The sequence below is a fragment of the Saccostrea cucullata genome, unplaced genomic scaffold (genome assembly GCF_032062105.1).
Source record: "Saccostrea cucullata isolate Sc308-1 unplaced genomic scaffold, CSIRO_AGI_Scuc_v1 ctg224, whole genome shotgun sequence".
Lineage (NCBI taxonomy): Eukaryota > Metazoa > Mollusca > Bivalvia > Ostreida > Ostreidae > Saccostrea > Saccostrea cuccullata.
This window is the reverse complement of record NW_026931873.1, coordinates 122,393-143,141: the sequence shown is the minus strand read 5'-3', so window position 1 is coordinate 143,141 and position 20,749 is coordinate 122,393. Positions and strand designations below refer to the sequence as shown.

The 20,749-nt window shown below is 35.3% G+C and overlaps 1 protein-coding gene across 1 annotated transcript in view; it reads right to left on the bottom strand.

The window, feature by feature from the left end:
* The window catches only part of LOC134233829 (deleted in malignant brain tumors 1 protein-like), a 69,124-nt gene that overhangs the window by 19,851 nt on the left and 28,524 nt on the right, over window positions 1–20,749 (bottom strand). The window contains exons 9-15 of the mRNA XM_062715879.1: window positions 18,439–18,580; window positions 11,750–11,928; window positions 11,533–11,674; window positions 11,164–11,342; window positions 10,864–11,005; window positions 5,992–6,170; window positions 5,722–5,863 (exon numbers count right to left, since the gene is read on the bottom strand). Of these exons, the coding sequence (XP_062571863.1) occupies window positions 5,722–5,863; window positions 5,992–6,170; window positions 10,864–11,005; window positions 11,164–11,342; window positions 11,533–11,674; window positions 11,750–11,928; window positions 18,439–18,580 (1,105 nt within the window). The remainder of the gene's footprint in view (window positions 1–5,721; window positions 5,864–5,991; window positions 6,171–10,863; window positions 11,006–11,163; window positions 11,343–11,532; window positions 11,675–11,749; window positions 11,929–18,438; window positions 18,581–20,749) is intronic.

Sequence of the window (20,749 nt, the reverse complement as noted above, 5' to 3'; positions counted from 1 at the left end):
CGGACGATGACTAAGGCCATTTTGCGAATCGGTGGGGTCATCGGTAGGAAATAATTCGTAGTTAAAATTCAGCGATGTCTCCAACGATGCCTCACATCACTCCTCATCGGCAACCAATCATTAACACGTCTTTCAAGGACCGGCCGATGTATGGCCGAGCATCGTCCAATATCCGTTGAATCTGAGGTCATCAGGGGGTTGAATAGTGTTCAACAGATAACGGTCGATCTTCGGTCGATGTTCGACCAAACATTGGCCCCTAGTCGACCGATGTACGAGCGATGTAATTCACATCGGCCGATTATCCTGGAACATCGTTTTATGATTAGCAATGCATCGCTTGGCCTTTATAAGTCCGGCCAGCAACCACGCCATTTTTATCATAAAACTCATTGGTTGCCCATCGTATACCCAGCGCTGATAATGTGACTGATACTTGAGGACTACTAGACCGATGTGTACCGATGTTGGAGCATCTTTAACACCACGGATTACCACCGATTACCACCGGTCTACGGCTACCGGCCGGGAAACCTAGGCATAAGTCATGCTGGCAACCACGCCATTTTTATCATAAAACGCATTGGTTGCCCGTCGTAAACCCATCGCTGGATAATGTGACTGATACTTTAAAGACTACTAGGCCGACGTTGACCGATGTTGGGCCATCATTAACACCACGGATTACCACCGGTTTACGGCTACCGGCCCGTAAATGTGAATTTGGCATTAATAAACTGACCGCCGATGGTCGGACGATGATCGAGGCTTGGTCGACGGATAACTCCAATTAATGAATTCGGCCACCGACGCAGAAAAATTATAAATTGGACCGATAGACATAAAATTGGTCGGCCGACAAAATAGAGGTAAAAATCGAACAGGATAACGGACGATGAACTGCCGACTGTCACCCGAAGAATCGTTGGTCGTTTTCGGATATGTGACTGGGGTTTAAGTCACATTTCCCGGCCGGTCGCCGTAGACCGGTGTTAATTGGTGGTAATCCGTGGTGTGAGCGATGCCCCAACATCGGTCCACATCGGCCTAGTAGTCCTAAAAGTATCAGTCACATTATCCAGCGATGGGTATACGATGGGCAACCAATGCTTTTATGATAAAAATGGCGTGGTTGCCAGCCGGGCTTACAAAGGCCCAGCGATGCATTGCTAAACATAAAACGCTGTTCCAGGATAATCGGCCGATGTATATTACATCGCTTATACATTGTTTAACATTGTTCGTACATCGGTCGACTACGGGCCAATGTTTGGTAGAACATCAACCGATGATCGGCCGTTATCTGTTGAACACAACTCAACTCCCCGATGACCTCAGATTCAACGGATATTGGACGATGCTTGGCCATACATCTTGAAAGATGTGTTAATGATGGGTTGCCGATGAGAAGCGATGTGAGGCATCGTCGGAGACATCGCTGAATTTTAACTACGAATTATTTTTTTACCGATGACCCCACCGATTCGCAAAAAAAGCCTCAGTCACCGTCCGATCACAAGTGGTGCCAGGCCGGCAGCCACGCCATTTTCATCAAAAAACGCATCGGTTTCTCATCGTATACCCCATCGCTGGATAGTGTGACTGATACTTAAGTACTGAATTATTGTAAAAGTCTTCAAACAGTGAAAATCGGTTTAGCAAACGATGAATAGACTTAGAATTATTTAATTTTTGAAAATTATCGGTGGTCTTAAGATAAATGCAAATTTTCCGCGTTCATTGCCCGATACTACTGTCGGGCAATCATGTTTTTCAGCCAAGGATACAAGAAAAATTTAGTCGCCCGACTATCGGCTGAAATGTGACATAAACTACTTTTTATCCAATGGAGTTTTATGAAGAGACTTACTTTTACAATTGATGACTGACTTTTACAATTTTAACATAGACAAACTCCAATCACTAAAATGTAAAAGTCAGCTGTCAAATGTAAAGTAAGTCTCTTCATAAAACTTCAATATGACGCAGGCGTGTCAGTAATTTTGAAATAATTTTCTGAATAGTGAAGACACTAAGATGTCATGATTTGTATAATTTGGGGATTTGCTACAGTAAAGATTGTACAGATTGTCTTGTAATAATTAGAGCGAGTGGTGGTCTTACTCCATAGAGATTTTTTTGTGTGAATTTTCATTTTGAGGGTACACCATTTCATTTACGCTTTGCTTGAAATTCTGACGAGATACTTACATGAAATTTACGCAACATCGATTGTTCTGTATTCAGGATCTTCTCGTACATCGTTTACCATGAATTAAAGAAATTATATATTGTATGCATTTGTTCTTTAAAACTTAAAAAATGTTAGGTGAACACTTGGAAGTTTGGTTCAGTGTATATAGCAAAAAATCTAGCGTGAAGACATACTGATTTTTTTTAGCTCAAGAGTTTTATTATTATCTCTTCTTGGTATTTTGTAATTCTTAGCTAATTCGTCTACGTATTTAAGAAGTAATCTGACTTTTTAAAAAGAAACTCCCTTGGTAAAATTGGTGTAAAAACGTCATTTTTCTGTATATTTCAATAGTAAAGCGTAAAAATCGTACGAAAAACAATACTTCGTTTACAGCAATATAGCATTAAAACCGCGTAGACAAATTTGATGAAACTTAGATATAATATTCTTCAAATTCTAAGGAACATTATTTCAAATTTTCAGGATTTGTTTTCTCGCAAGAATTTTTATGCAGTAAACCTGCGACCTACCTTAACTTGACATTTTTAACAACTTTGCATCTTTGATGTATTACACATTCTCAATACTTATAAAGGTATCAGGAAAAAAACTTTAGGCCCCACTAGATCCCTTTTTTGGAGGCCAGCCCTTTTTTTGAGATATCATTTGAAAGATTTTAAAATGATACACTTCTTTGTTTTATATGTTTTAACAAAATATTTCCAGGTAAAAAGATATCGTAGAAAAGGTGTTAGAAATTTGGAATTGGCAATATGACTATTTTCGGGCCAAAGCAAGCGACATCGTGCGGCTCTTCCGATAAACATGAAATACCTTTTGCATATCTATAGACTTAAGTCTATCAGGCCTGAAAGTTTCATGTTTCTATCTAGAGCCATTTGTTAGAATGTATGCGGACAGCATGGCCCTTCAGAAATCATAAAATCGACAATATTTCCGAACCGGTAGTGTCGTCATCAGAACGGGAAAAATGAATCAGGTTAATCAAGTAATGTTTCAGAAGTCCTGAGGGTTTCATCAAAATCCATCAAGCGTTTTCGAGAAATCGCGTGCACAAAATCGGTAAGAAAAAAAAGAATAACTAGAGAGTCTGATATAGCAAGCAATAGCGTATGTCGCCCCGAACTGGCTATAATTTCTTTTTTTCATCACTGAAACAATACCCATTAGCTAAGCTTGGACAACTACCAACTCGTACCAGTCCTTTCGGTACTTTGATTTAAAAATCAAAGTTAAAGAATTTTCACTTTTCCCTTGTTTCCATGGTAACTATTGACAATTTGTAATTTTTAAATGCAACACACACAATTACAGATACTAATCATTTAATCAATAAAGTTTCATGACGAATGTCCAAGGGACCAGAGAGAACACTCTTTGACAAAATTCGTCGCTTTTTGCATGTTTCCATGGCAACGGTAGCCATTTTGAAACTGAATGACCACACAACACAACTTCAACAAGTGATTGTCCCAGCCATCTCCGAGAAACACCCGTAGAACAAAAACATGCGTTCAATCGCTATATGTCGCCACCGACTTCGTTCGGAGCGATATAATTGTATATAAGAAGTAAAGGGGAAAAGAAACTGTAGAACAACAAGAAGGTCTTTCGCTGAAGACGAAAGACCTTAAAAATAATAAGAAGAAACAGAGTAAAAACGAAATGTTTCCAAACTCCGTTTGGGGAATTTAACTAAGCAGATTTAATTTGATTGTTGTTACAATTATTTGAAATTTGCAACACCGCAAAGGGACAGTACAAGTGGAATTACACATTAAATGGATTCGGACTAGTTTTGTTCAGAAAGTAAATAAAATAAATACAACTGATTGCACAACTGAGCAATCTGACAAGGATTTCACATACGCGTAAAGTCAAAACGCTGATCAGCTACGAGGGACGTTCAATAATTAACGTCATCGGTGCTCGGAAAGAAACAAAAACGATTTAGTCTTAATGATTAAATTAAAATGCTATCTTTAAATTAAAACACATGTCCGTAACATTTTTTTCGATTCCTACTTGTTTTTAGAACACATTTTTGAGTATGACCCTTTGTATACTGGAATATGGCAGATCCTATGATTTCTTGTACTTGTTTTTCTTTCTTTCTGTAGGGTGTTTTTCTCAAGTTTGGGAAATGAAACAAGTCAAAGGTTGAAAGTGCTGGCCAACATTGTTGGTGTGACAAAACATTAACTTTCTTTTAACCCCAGAAATCCTTTACTCTTCGTGGCCTTTGCATTTAGACGCTGTCATGAAGAGATTAAATGTAGTGAATTCTTCATTCTGGCTCCTTCCTCTCGTAAACCTTTCACATTTTTGCAAAAAAAGTTTTGCTTTCTAGACTCTTCCAGAAACTGAAATCCCCCAATAAGAATTTTAACAACAAGACCACTGATATTTAAGAAAATAACATATAAAACTGTTTTTGTGTTCTTGCAATTCTTTGTTCTTTTCAGGCCTTTGATGTTTTGTCAAGTGTATCTCATTGTAAATGTTTTGAGGGTTTAAAGCAATATGGATTCAAGTTTCAATATCTGTTTGAATTTCAGACAAACATGGATAAGTACTTTTTTTTAATTTTAAAATAAATGTTTAGATATTCCTACACGCTGTCGTTTTCACCCATTATTCAAAATATTGGGTGACCTTTGAGTATTAAACTTTTTACTATCAACTGTTTCTTTAAAACAGTGTGAACTACCCCCAAAATGATGTATATCAAATTTGCTATATGTCTTAAAGTCAATAAAACATACTCATTGATTGTTGAATTTTCGCGAATATACATTGGTGATTGTATATATCCTTGTCGCCAACACGATACCTATTTTTTGATGCTCATTATATCATTTTTGTTTATTGAAATCCATCTGCTCATGTGTGTATTACACAGACATTGGTTGTTGTAAATTTAACATATTTCAATTAATATATTTTGGGGATTCTTAACAAGTTTTACAGCAGCTTTAATGGAGAGTTTAATTTCATTATAGTTTTGGAAGAAGGAAGCACTATAGTTTGCTGGTTCTTGACTAATTATTTTAAATGCAGTGTCTCGTCAATAGCACTTGTTTTCCAGCTTCTCACTATGGAACTATGTGATGAAAAGTAGTCAAGTAAACTGTTATCAACTCATTAAAGATTCAATAATTAGATAAAGTCAAGCTTAATGGAAAAAAGATTTCTATTTTGTATGTCATCGATCTGGAGACATTATCTATTGAACATCCCTCGTATTTGTACATCATTACTAGTTCAAATCACACGCCAAAGTTTAGCTTACTACATTCAGCAGTAATATGGAACAAAACTAGTCAAAATCTATCTGCAAAAAATGGTCATCATGGTACCAAGTGTTCCCAATCAGAACCTGATGTTGATTCTTATTTATAAAATCAGGAAGAGAGATACATGAACCTCAAGGCAAACCTGTCATACATTTATCTTGTCATAAGCTTTGGCTTGTAAATACCCCAACACATCACTGTGATTACCCGGAATATCCAATGCTCCTACAAGTCACGTCAGCTTCCCGTTTGTCCCATCCACTGTCACAGATACTATGCCATTGCCCTCCTAGATATATTTCGACCCGGCCTTCATGCATAGAACTCCCGTTAACCATTCTCACCGAATCTAAAAATACAGAAAGAGATTGACCAGTTGCGAAAGTTGAAAAAGTCAGGGAAGCAATAAAATATACGAAAATAACGAACAGTATTAATTAAACAAATTTTTACACTGATTTAAATTGTGATCCTTACCGTTTCCTGAATGGTAACAAACAACTCCTGCGTGTCCGCCATTAATACAGCTGCTGAATTCAACTATTGATAGTCCACACTTGAATAAGGAGGTTTCACCTCCGTAACAGTTAAAATTACTGAACATCCATTTGCGTTTGCTTCCTTCTCCAAACATAGATGATAATGCCGGGAGACCTCTAATAAAAAACAACTTCTGCTGTGAGTCAATAATGAAAAAGTACTACCTAACACTGATAGTTGCAAAAATACAAATTTACGAACACATTCCAAAGATGGGAAGAAGTGCCTACAAGGAGTTCACATGCCCTGTCCACCGGTAACTTGCCGTTAGCCCCAAGGAAAAATCAGTTAGACGTAATAATAAGAAGATTACCAATTAGTTTATGTCTTCTAGCTGATTCGATGCACAAGAGTATGCTCTGTATAGCTAATGACAAACATGTTGACAAAACAAGTCTTTCTGAAAACCATCATTTTGCAAGATTTATAATCGATACAATAGCTTGCCAGCAAAGAGAATTTATAAAGTTGATTGCTGACAATTGTTAGTCAATTATTCTCCATTGCATCTGAGCCCACCTCTGATGTTTTCGAGGTCAATGTTTGCTATTCTTCCGAGTTTATATGCTTTTCATGATCTCCATATTTCATTTGTCAAAATACGACCCTATGGTAGATGTACATGTATCATATGATATATGAAATATGTTATATTCAAAGGGCAAGGTGGAAATATGAGAAAGCAAAAACAACCCACCAATAGTGTCAGTCAGTGCTCAGTGATACGTGCAGAGATTAACAAATTGAGGCCGATCGAGTCAAATTCGAGTGCGCATGACTTTGCGCAGCTTTTTAATTTCATGCAGTCATATAGAACGGTACATTTTTCCAAAATATTGTAATTTGAATACAAAATTTATATCATCTGTAACGCCTACATGTCTGCAAATGTGAATTTACGATAATAATTACGAACTGACGCTGAAATTACTATGACAACGTCATTGTTTTAATTCCGATTTTGAAAGTAATGCTTGACGCTGAAGAATGACACAAGACTTGAGTGTACGTTCAAGAAGTCCATGGTAAAATACTCACATCACTGAGCACAGAATATCAATACTGGTGAGTTGGGTTTGCTTTCTCATATTTCTACTCTGAATTACCTGGATTATAGATAAAATATATTTCGTTAGAACACAACTAAATTTCTACCTTTCTTAAGTATTAGGGATAAAATTTGCCTAATGAAAGTTAAGGATTCATCAATCAAACGCGTCCCGTAAAATTACAGTATCAACAGATAAAGTGAGTTTAAAAAAAAATTCCATGTGAAAAGCTATAGCGAGATATAAACATGAACTTATACCGCTTTTTTGAGGGAAAATGTGTGTCCGAGCACCTTTAAACTAACCAGCCACTTTATCTAATATAAAAAAAATATACAAGAAGACAATATGTGTTGATTACAGGGAAACATGAGGAAATTGCATAAGTATCATACCAATGATTTAGATTTCACACTGTCAGCCCTATGCTTTGATCAGATAGCTGGAATATTCTGTTGTCAAAAATGGTATGAAACAAAGACCAAAAAAAAAAAAAAAAAAACGGATTGCAACACTTCAGCCAAAATAAGAACCATGATGTCACATCTAAAATATTGCGACAACAATAAAATTTATGAAATGCTGCCTTTCGGTGTAGAAGTCCTAAATATAGGGAAATCCGTTCCTTCAACTGGCGTCGGAATTTCATAAATTTTATGGTTTCTGTTGAAAATAACGCCAGATATGAAAAAGAAGACGTTGACACCTTGTCAGAATGGATTAAATGTTAGAGTTGCGTATTAAAAGATTGAGGGGCAATATGAAAAACATCTATCCTTCTGCGTTCAATAATTCAGAAGTGGAAAAAGAATGAGATAGATTACATGATCAGTACGTACTGGTCCCAGCTGACAATGCAGGTAACAACATTGTTTTCGTTTGTATGGCTCATTATATAAATTGTATTTTAGAAGAACATGGATTTAATTCTACAAGTGGAAATCCTACTTACACTCATACTTCCCTTTCTAAGGAAAAAATTCTTCAAAATCATATGTCAGTTTTAAATATTTTTAATATTCAACAAAGCCAAAATGAATTTGAACTACCCTATATTTATACAGAACCACTCCCCAAGATAAATTAAATTCCAGACTTTTGAATTTAATTGACAACTGCTTTTTCAATAAAAATGGAACTCGTAAATTTACTTACCTGGTCATTGGTAATTCGCAAAAGTATTTTGTCAAAATACATTTTGACTACACACACAAGTACTCTGAAGTTGACAACATTGAGATGCTTGAGTTTCTGATTGACAGTATCTATGTGATTTTTGGAGACCAGGTATTCCAACAATTTATTGGAATTCCCATGGGTACCAATTGAGCTCCGTTATCAGCAGACCAAGTTTTGAATTTATATGAAGCAGAAGAATCTTTGTGCAAAATCTGCGTGAAATGAAGAATACGTACACTTGCTGTGGCCTTCAACTCGACATTTAGATATATCGACGACGTATTGTCAATTAACAATGGTAATTTCCATTCCCACGTCGATACGATATATCCTGGTGAGTTTGAGATGAAAGATACACAGAGTCTGTCTGACATATCTGTTTCATACTTTGATATTGTACTTGAAAAAAATCGTTAATGGTAATCTATCAACCAAGCTCTATGATAAACGTGATGACTTTAACTTTTCTATCATCAGCTTCCCTTACTTATGCAGCAATATACCTTCTTCGCCTGCATACGGGGTATATATATCTCAGTTGATTCGATACGCAAGAGCATGCTCTACGTATGAACAATTTAAAAACGAGGTAAATTAAAATTGACAAACAAGTTGATGAGACAAGTATTTCAGCAGTCTGGCTGAAAAGCATCATTTCGTAAATTCTATGGTCGATACAATGACCTTGTCAGCAAATACAATTTAGTCAAATGCTGACTGACGATTTTCATACGTATTGATTAGCTATTATTTTATGATTATGACAAAGGCACTCGGCGGGTGTTACTGGTCAGCAGGGGATGCTCACTCCTCCATGGCACATGATCCCATATCTGATGTTTCGGAGGTCCGTGTTTGCTCTGCACCTATTTTGTATTGTTTAATGAACTTATAATAATGTTCGTTATCTCCATATCATTCTTTAAGAGGAGATATATGAAACCTAAGATAAAATCAAAGTACTCAGAAGTACAGAGAGCCGGGCTCATTTACAGAGTAGAATGGATTTCTTACATGAATCACGTTTATACGAGGGCCGTTCAAAAATTACGCGGACTTGTTGCACATAAGAAATATTTGACGACATAATCGGGCAAAATTTCACAAATAATATAAAAGAATCTTTACTTATATAGTCTTCAAAATTTCATATCAAAATGTTGTAAATTGGTATTAATTTTGAGTGATTTTTCAGGACGTACCATTAAGTCACAGCAAAATCTTCGACGTCACAAGCATTATAACAAATACGTGACTGAGCTTTCATTTTCCCTTGAGTACCTGTATAGTTTGAGTTACCTTATCTACTCAACATCAAAACACCATTTCTTGTCAAGCTTAAAATGTATTAAAAAAGTAAAAAATATTCTTTTTCTTTGTTTTAAAACCAAAAACTACTTATGTAGTGTGATATTGGTGGCTCTCAATCACGTTCTTTACAGTCCGGATAAAGTTAACTTTTCGTCTATAATCTTCTTCCCGTCCTCCCGTATAGCCTTTTTACAGAGGTCTGACTGTCTAAAATATCAATTTGCTATTTGTGGGCGAATGTCACGAGTAGCCTAGTTTACTACATGTTTTATTATGCATATTTTGGATCTTTGTTGCCGATGACTCGAGCATTACACACATTTTAACAAAAATGTGGTGCGCCGTTAGTTCAGGAGACATCATTTTCACAGTCGTTTTCACGGGAATACCATTAGAGAAAAATCACTATATTTCTGTTAGTACTTCAAATATTACATCGGAAATCTAAATACATAATAATAGAACAATTTAAAGGTACATTTGAGAAAATTGTTGAAAAATATCGCGAATTTTAGAAAATCAATGAGTTAAAATTTTGAATCCGCATGCTTTTGCTTCAATATTTTGTCGTGCGCCGTACCTCTCCATCAACGATATCAACATACCGATAACTTTAGTAGAATTTTTTAAAATACAGAAATTTTGCCAAAAATTTATTGGAATCTTTAAGATACATATTTCTGTGAAATTTTATAACTATATGACGTCTGTAAGAGTAAATAATAGCACAGTCCGCGTAATTTTTGAACGGTCCTCGTATTCTGATGAAAAAATTATTTTAAAACTATCAATATAAATGATAAGACATTGACAGTGAATTTTTCAATTCTAATACCACGGTCCGATTTTGTCAGAATCAGAATTAATCTGGTACCGCAGCTGAATGTAAAAAAAAAAAAAACAGGCCAGTCTGGTTCTCTCTCCTGCTTTACCTCGTATGTGTAGAAAACTACGGTAACACTGATTATCAAAAATCCTTACGCTAATGAACTATGTTCTTTGACTTATGAAGTTTTCAAAGTCATTGATACTAATGTTTATTTTATACAAATAAAACTTCGTTTTATTTTTGTTGCTTTATTGAGCGTTTGTATTATCTCAAAAGATGAGAGTAAGAACTATATTTTTGCACGCAACTTTAAAATGGCGACTATGGGGTCAACATCCTGCCTTGAACAGGATCACATAAGCCGGCAATTGCTCTTTGAGCAATAAGCCCGGCTAAAAATCAAATCGTAGGAAATAACATTTTTGTAACATTTTCCTTTACCCTAAATATCCAAAACTTTTACAAAGGACATCGGCTTCAGACTTGCCCCATCCTCTATCACAAACACTTCGCCATTCGCCGTTCAGCAAAAGCTCGGCTCGACCTTCATCTGCTGAGCTTCCATTTATAATTCTTACAGTGTCTAAAAAACATGTAAATTGATCGGTTGCTAAAAGAACACTCAAAAGGTCAGCTGTGAAATCTTAATTGTTTTTAAATTACTAAACTAACTTTATAGCAAAGATTTTTTTTTAATTAATTATAAAACAGTTAAGCAGAACAAATAATATGTTGACCAACCATTCTGTGAGTGATAACAAACGACTCCAGCATGTCCGCCGTTTGTACAACTGCTTGATTGAACGACTGAGAGTCTACATCCTAGTAAAGACGTTTCACGTCCGTAACAGTAAACACCCCCCAAAATCCGAGGTTGTCCACTTTGTTCTCCGAACAAAGACGAAAGAGCAGGCAGCCCTCTGAAAAGAAAATAGCCCGGGAATTTTCCTAAAATGTTTCTCGGCAAAAAGATTTTTTTACTTCAAATTTTATAACTAAAAACACGCATTACTTGAATTGAATAACTTTTGTTCATATTGATATTGTAAATATCCATTGAATTTTAAAAAAATCAAAATACCATTGTCGATGGTTTAAAAATGTAATTACCCGGAATATCCGATACTTCTACAAGTCACATCGGCTTCACGTTTGTCCCAACCATTGTCACAGATACTGAGCCATTCACCATTCACCAAAACCTCTACTCGACCTTCTTTTATCGAGGTTCCATTAACGATTCTAACTGTATCTAAATTGTCATTTAAATTGAGAGGCTAAGAAACTTGGGAGAAAAATCGTAAAAGTAATAATAATAATAACTTACCGTTTTCTGACTGATAGCATAATACTCCGGCATGTCCACCATTAACACAGTTGCTGGGTCCTACTGCTGATAGTCGACATTCAAACAAGGAGGCTTCACTTCCGTAACAGTAAACATCACTCAACATCCATTTTTGTTTGCTTTCTTCTCCAAACATAGATGATAAAGCAGGTAGACCTCTGATAAAGATTTATATGCATTGAGACTGCTTTTTTGTTGGAATAGAATGATTCAATGTATAATATTTAAAGATGAACACGATTCGGAAAGGAAATGTGTCCGCCATTTCTGTTCGGATTCTCGCTTTATCTGCAGACCCCAATATAAACGGCAGGATTTAGTCACTGTTCAGTGTGATCAGTTGACACCGGTGTAGACGGATGTATGCTATACAGCACTCGGTAGTGACAATAATAATGTAATACTTCGTCTAATGAAAGAAAGTAAGATACTAAAAAAAATTATAATTGAAGTTGTACAGGTCAATGAATTATACAAACAAACACAGATACAATGAACTGCAATAATATGTAAAGGTAATGCAAGATAACCAGTACGAACACGGGTCGTCATTCCACGATGATACCCGTGACAATAAAGCAGTTAGATGTAACGAATCTGAAGAGTATATCATTGTGTTGATGTATCGTAGATAACGATATCAACAAGAGGCCCAGGGGCCACATCGCTCACCTGAACAATTGGCTAGGAAAAAGCATATATGAGATCAAAACTGAAAGTTGACTGAGAGGGGGGGAGGGGGCTTGAATTTAAACCCCTCAGGGGTCATGATTTGAACAAACTAGAATCTACACTACCTGAAGATGATTCCCTGTAAATATCACTTAGCCTGGCTTTGAAGTACTTGAAAAGAAGATTTTAAAAGGTTTCCCTGTATATTCCTATGTAAAACTTTGATCGGCCATTTTGGCCCCACCCTACCCCCTTGAGTCATGATTTGAAAAAAAATTGAATCTACACTACATGAGGATGATTCCATAGGAGTTTCATCTTTCATGTCTCAATGAAAAGATTTTTCCCATATATTCCTATGTAAAACTTTGATCTGCCATTGTGGCCCCATCCTACCCCCAGGGGTCATGATTTGAACAAACTTGAATCTACACTACCTGAGGATGATTCCACATGAGTTTCATCTTTCCTGGTCCAGTGGTTCTTGAGAAGAAGATTTTTAAAGATTTTTCCTATATATTCCTATGTAAAACTTTGATCGGCCATTTTGGCCCCACCCTACCCCCGGGGGTCATGATTTGAACAAATTTGAATCTACACTACCTGCGGATGATTCCACATGAGTTTCATCTTTCCTGGCCCAGTGGTTCTTGAGAAGAAGATTTTTAAAGATTTTCCCTGTATATTCCTATGTAAAACTTTGATCGGCCATTTTGGCCCCACCCTACCCGGGGGGGGGGGGTCATGATTTGAACAAACTTGAATCTACACTACCTGAAGATGATTCCACATGAGTTTCATCTTTCCTGGCCCAGTGCTTCTTGAGAAGAAGATTTTCAAAGATTTTTCCTATAAATTCCTATGTAAAACTTTGATTGGCCATTTTGGCCCCACCCTACCCCGGGGCGTCATGATTTGAACAAACTTGAATCTACACTATCTGAGGTTGATTCCACATGAGTTTCATCTTTCCTGGTCCAGTGGTTCTTGAGAAGAATATTTTTCAAAAATGTCATTAATTTTTCTCTAATTCATAATTATCTCCCCTTGGAAAAGATTGTGGCCCTTCATTTGAACAAACCTGAATCCCCTTTACCAAAGGATACTTTATAGCAAGTTTGTTTGAAATTGTCCCAGTGGTACTTGAGAATAAGATGAAAATGTGAAAAGTTTACAACGACAACGCCGACAACGACGACGACGACAATGACAACGACAGAGAACGGACAAATTTTGATCAGAAAAGCTCACTTGAGCCTTTGGCTCAGGTGAGCTAAAAATGGCGTATGCCTATTTACGAGTCGAGTTAAGCTTAAACTCATTTTCACTCATTTAGATACATCACCGTATGTAGGTGAAGGGTTTTAAACTTAGATCTTTACTCGGTCGTTTGGGCCATTGAGCAGTGAGAAATCTTCGTCGTGCCAATACCTACACGGTACCTACGTTTTTAAGGTCATATACTTCTAATGCCGAGCGTTTGGCGAATGAACAGTGAATACCTATGTTAACGTCTTAGGTTAGATCGAATACGGGCCTCCTGATCATGAAGCCAATGCTTTATCACTAGGCTACCGTGATCAGTCATTGGAATAGAAAATAGTTCCCAAGTGACACAGTGGTTCGGACGTTTGCTCTAGAGTGGTGAATTTAGGATGAAACATACGAAGTTCATCAACAGCATTCAAGATCAAAAATCTATAAAACATTAAAAAAAATAGGAGCAGAGCAAACATGGACCTCCAAAACATCAGAGGTGGGATCAGGTGCTATGGAGGAGTGAGCATCCCTTGTCGACCGGCCACACCCACTTCCTGTCATGATGGGGATATAACGGGAACATCCGTCGTCAATTCAGTGTATAAATAAGGACTAACAAATACTATGAAAAACGTCAGTCAGCATTAAATTCAATGACAAATTGTATTTGCTGACAAGGTCTATTGACCATAGAACTTTTGAAATGATGACTTTAAACAAAACTGCTGATAATTTTGTCACATTAACTACTTTGTCAATTTTTTACCACGCTTTTAGAAATTGTTCATACGTAGAGCATGCTCTTGCGTATCGAAGTCGTTAGCTTTTTGTTGTTTATTTTTGTAAATTGTTGTGATTTCAAATCACCTAAAGGATATTATCCTTCTTCGAATCCTCTGTGGGACATTGAGACTTGTCTTTTCTGATTAGACAGTTAAGAAGTTGAATGCTCGTTCTAACCCCCCGCCCCGCCCCCGCAGCTTCTATAGGAATGGCCGAATAAAGATAGATCTGTTTGTTTGTAAATTATTTAATGTTCATCTCAAGAATTTTTCACTTATATGCAGACATCACCCCCTTCTTAATGAAAAGCTGCAAATTTTGTCCTATACTCGGCAAGCAAGGTTATTAAGCAATGAGGTTTTTTTTTCGTGCTAGAATCTACTGCGACATAGACCTCGGTATAAATATTCTCATCTGAAGGGCAGGTCTCTACGTCACAAATTGGGATTGGAATCCACAACGTACGGATCAACTCCTAGCCCGCGACTCTAGGAGGATATGCTCTTACCACTGCACCACGCGGGCGACAAGGCAGTTCTGAAATCGATTAGACGAAGAAAATCGGGTCCACTTCAGTCGTTGTTTTACATCTGATGCTTCATCATAGATTTTTTTGAAGGCACGGATCTTGTTTTGCTATAGAAATGCAATTGAAAAATACAGATTCTGATTACTCTTAATACATTTATCATGGTATGTTTGGGTGTCACTTCGTTTAGTCATTCAAACCAGCGTTTGAACTCGGCTCACAGTTTTCAGTTTGAACTGATAAATTTCATTAAGGTCAAGATTAAGTAAATTTAATTACACTAATTTTTTGGTTCTAGATCTAAAAACGTCATAATAATTTTCAACTGTCTTTCTTCCGTACGGCTCTAATCGAATTATGTACAAAATAATGTATTTTCATGGAGTTCAATTTGAAATCACAACAAAAGTAGTTCCAATATCAATATCAAATTTCACATTGCTTTAAAGAAGAGGCCAAGAAACTACAAATTACCGTTTTATGAGAGACTGTAGGCAATCTGGATACATTTTCTTTGACAGATAAGGAAAAAAACCCCACATTCATAACTGGTTTTCTTAATTTTTCATTGGAAATGAAGGTTTAAAATATGATTTTTATATGCATCTTGTTTACCTACAACTATGACCTGAAGCACCGTACATGACCACGCTAAAGTTGAAAAAACATCATTAAAGGAATTTCTTTCCTAAATATGATAAATCTGTAGCTAGGAACCTTTCTTTTACTAGATCTTGACCTTAATCATATTTTAGTGTTCAAGGTGCTCAGACACAGAATTAATTTCAATATTTTCGAACATTTTCTGTTTAAATCTATGACGTACAATAAAGCGCATTGAAGTGGTAAAATGGAAACTGCAATACAATGTCGGATAGTTTATCTTCTGATTTCAGAGGATAACACGGGTAATTTTCAAACGCCTCGTGCCTACCTTTAATCAAAAAGTGCAAGCACCAGAGTACAATTAAATAAAAGTTCAAACATTAATCTTTTGATTATATGTGGCGATTTATGATTCTATGTCTCGTATTTTTACAATACACTTTCAAAGTTGTCACTTTTTGCGATTCATTTCTAAGTAATATCTCTTGTTATTTTGTTTAATTTTTATGTTTTTCCCTATCAGGATAAATAAAAAGGCACTTAGATGCTCAAACAATACATAAATAATATTACTTTCATATTTTCTTTTAATTTAAAATTAGAGAAAAAGGAAACACAAAAAAAAGTACTGTAAAGAAAAAAATACACTCTGCCTGATAATTTTAGCAAACAAACAAATTAAACATGTTAAAGATAAACTAAGTATTTTTTAGAGAAATCAAGAAAAAGCACCGCCCACTTTATAGCTGTGTAACATCCAAACCTCCGCTAGAGTTCCTATATGAGGCCTCGACGGGGAATATGCATCCTCAGTATATACACTTAACAAAACTTCTAAGTGTTCACTTTAATAAATGTCTTTATTTAAAAACTACTTTATAGAATGGTATGATATTTTCAAATTATTACAAAAAATGAGTCTTCTCAACAATTGTAGAAAGAAAATTCATTATCACCGATGAAAACCAATGTTCCGTGGCGAAGCTTAAAAACAATAAATCTGTACTTCGCGGCACGTGTTTTATGTACAAAAATGTATTAAGCATCTCTTTGTGATCATTATCAAATTTTAAAAACTGATTTCACTAAAAAACACAAAACATTGGCTCAATGACCATTGAGATAGAAGGTAGATCCGTTGGAATGTTGATATCTGGACAAATTCTAAACCACGTTTTACTCAATTTTATTTTAGTGCTTAATTGTACTTGGTATTACTTTTAAAAATTATCAAACAGTATCAAAACCCATTTAAACCCATTTTTCTATAGGCTGTGATCATTTTTCATCACTAATTTATAACAATTTGAAAGTTTTTGACAAAATTTAACCACACCGGAAGTGACCTTGATCTTCTTCTGAGGAGAAAATTTCGCGTCACACCAGGTTAAAAGGGTGCTAAATGTCCCGAAAAAATCTCAGAATCATGGAAACAAACCATTTCAATCGTACAAAAATGATAAGAAATCGGTGCTCGTGGCAGTCTTATATCAGCTCAAGCATTCTGAATTATCCTCAAAGCTGCGCACTTACGTGCTTAACACCCAAGAATATTGACCAAAAGGCATTTGTGTGACGATACACTGTCAATTTCCCGGATTTGAATCCCATTGAACACATTTGAGATTTTAAAAGAAATGTCAAAGCCCCCCCCCCCCCCTTTTCCTAACAATTTCAATGGTTTGAAAAGATGTATGCAGTACATGTAGGTATGGCAGCAGATGGGTCAATCTCTTATTCAGGGCTACATGGTATCCAACAATAAAGATTGTTTTGTCGTAATTAGAGCGAGTAGTAGGTCTTACTCAATCGAGATTTTTTGTGCGAATTTTCATTTTGAGGGTACATCATTTCCTTGATATCTTGCTTAAAATTCTTACCAGATACTTACATGAATTTTCCGCAGCATCGAACTTAAATATGCATCATTAAACGAGAATTAAAAAATATATTTATTGTTTGCATTTGTTCTTTAAAACTTCAAAAATGTTAGGTGAACACTTAGAAGTTTGGTTCAGTGTATATTTCCACCGAAAACGTAAGTTTCAGTCAGATTAGTCTTGGGATAGACGTGATTGAATAATAAAGAGGACTGTTTAACCTTGCTGCAGATGGCGATTGATCTTAATTTATTTCAGGGGTCTTAAAATCTCAGTTTTATTAGATACACATACAGACAGTTCTTCGATGAACTTTGATTTGAAGTTGAATTTGAAGTTTCGATAACTTCCACAAAAATAAATCATTATTTATCAGAATGTGATTTTAAGTCAGAAGAGTAGGCATTTTAATCGCATTTCAATTGCAAAATATGTACATCAAAATCAAGCATCAGACCTAAAACATTGAATGAGGTGGGGTCCGATTTGGGTCTTTATTTCATCGATTTATGCAGCTGTCATTATTTGGTCTTTCGTAGAAAAGTTAAAGGGAATCATTAAAGTGAGCCATCAACTTCTCAAAAGAGAATAATAGGTCCGTATTAACCGAGGTCTCGAAGGCAGAACGAAAAAGGTCCCTCACTAAAAGTCTTCGGGGACGCGTAGATCGAAACTTACAGCTCCCACCAGCAATTATTGACATCTCAAAAAACTTCAAATAAACACACATAAATAAAGAATATTTTTAACGACGTCAAATTTTAGGCTTTTTGTGACATGTAGATGTTGAGGGGTCCAGGAAAAAATAATTTGAAAAATCAATATGTAGATTTTTATGATTTAAGTTACAAGATATTATACCTATAGAAATAAATGATTTTTAAAAATTTCATTCTAAGATGCAATGAAACATTTGAAAATAATTCCTTAGAAATTACCCTGAATATCCAATGCTTTTACAAGTCACATCAGCATCATTTTTGTCCCAATCTTTGTCACATACACTTCGCCAATGATCGTTAATAAAGACCTCCACTTGGCCTCCAGCTGGAGAGCTCCCATTTACTATTCTTACAGAATCTGAAAATTAAAAAAAGGCAATCATATGAGAACTATAACGCCAAAACCGAGAAAAAATCTAACCACCATCAAAAGTGTTTAGAAAATATTTACTTATTGAAACAAAGCAACCCAAACATACAAACATATACAAATTTTTATAACAGCTGTAAGGAAACAAAAAGGATTTATGAACAATTCAGAATAGCGAAATTTTGACAAAAAATTTAGCATCACTGGACAGTATATGCAAAAGTAATATGCCAAAAAATGAAAGACTGCAACATTAAACCTATGGAGACAACGAACAGTATTCAAGATCAGAAGTCCATACAACAATAGACAAAAGGTCCACGGGACTTATAGTTTACCTGAGTATTATGTAACGATTTTTCAGCTATTGAATTTGGTTCGTGTTTTAATCCAAAAGCCGTGAAATTCACAATTTTGAAAGAGGAATCTTTGCTTATCAAAGAACAGATTTTAAAGCATTAATTTATTTTTAGACAAAGTACCCCCCGATACCCCTGACCCAGAGGCCCTGAAATTATGCATTTTGAAAGAGGCACCTTTCTAATAGTTTCTATATCATAAGGCCAGCATTTTTTTTTTTTTATTTTTAGGTTTAGAAAAAGTCTCGTAGGAGGAAACAAAAATAATTTTTATATTTGGATGAACTAATTATTGACATTTGTACATTCATTTTTGCTTCTTGTTTATGCTATCCTAACAGGCCCCTTGCCACTGGACACATAATGGTTACAGATAGGAAAGTAGAACATTTAATTTTTTATTTTATCATCTGCCAGTTTGGGCCAGTGATATAAATTTTGTGATGTTGATCAAAATATATTTTAAAAAATCAATTCTTTAAAACAATATATCTTCATTTTTTTTAAATACATGTATGTGTTAGGTGAATGTGTAGACAATGTTCTAAAATGTACTTGATACCTAAAATTATAATTCCCATTATAAAACAGACAGGGAGTATTGGGGAATAGTGTGAACATTTTTTCAATTGAGTGTAAAATAATTTTTCTGGTTGCCACAAACGATACTACATGCCTGTATATATTTGTATATACTTGCATTTTACTAGCTGACTTTTTAAAATTTCTTCTGGCTTTTGTTTATTTCTTTCTCAAATGGACTTAACTTATCCCATAATTTTATTCATTACATCTGATGCATAAGCGACCCTTTTCTGAAGAATGATGCTTAGACTGTAAGGTATAACAGCGACCTGAACAATGTCGCTGGCAATAGCTACCACGGGCAGTTTTAAACCTGTGGGATCAAAATAATTTACACACAGATACTTTTGAATATGGATACATAACTATTTCACCAGCATGTCAATTTGCAACTAAGTCGTCAGCATTTTACTTGTCCTTTGAACGATTGAAACGTTTTGAATGCCACTCCTAATCCTATCGATAAAATTTTACACTAAACCATGCTATGGTGCTGCTATGAACTTGGCGGATCTCACCCATTCTCAATATAAGGGCACAAATGGCTCTCTGATTTTTTAAAAAATGAAGTTCAAGATAACAATCTTTCTATCAATTACCTTTGAAAGAAAGTATGTGAAGATTTTGTTTCCAGATTTTTTTTTATCAAATTTTAATACATGGAATAATGACAAGACGGTAAAGTAGAGGGTGATTTTATTCAGAAATGTTGATTGAAATGTACGTTACTCTTTCTTCAATGTCCAAAAAGATATGTAAAAAAAAATGTAGTCATTAAAATCACAATTGGAATATCTCATCTTAACACCAGCACATATTACCAACTCTGTCAGCAACATATTTTCTAGGCATACGAACGTGCGTTTGATTTTTCCTTTCAAAAAACAAAGGCTACTTTTTGATCCAGATGTATAAAATTTTTTTAAATATATGCTTTAAATTCTTCTCACTGTTTTGTTTAGAGCGATCAGTTTGGAATCTTTTTATTTTCTATAGATACTGGAACTTAACATGTACATGTAGTAAAATTCTATTTTGTAGTTACTGTCTTTTTTAACATATATCCATGCCGATTTAGACAACTACGTAAATGTAACGTACATTTCAAGATATATTTCTGTTTAATAAAAAGCTTAAAATTCATCTAAAAATTCATGGTTTTGTTTCAGTTTATTCCAAAAAAGATTCTCTATGTAATCACACCGTGTAATAT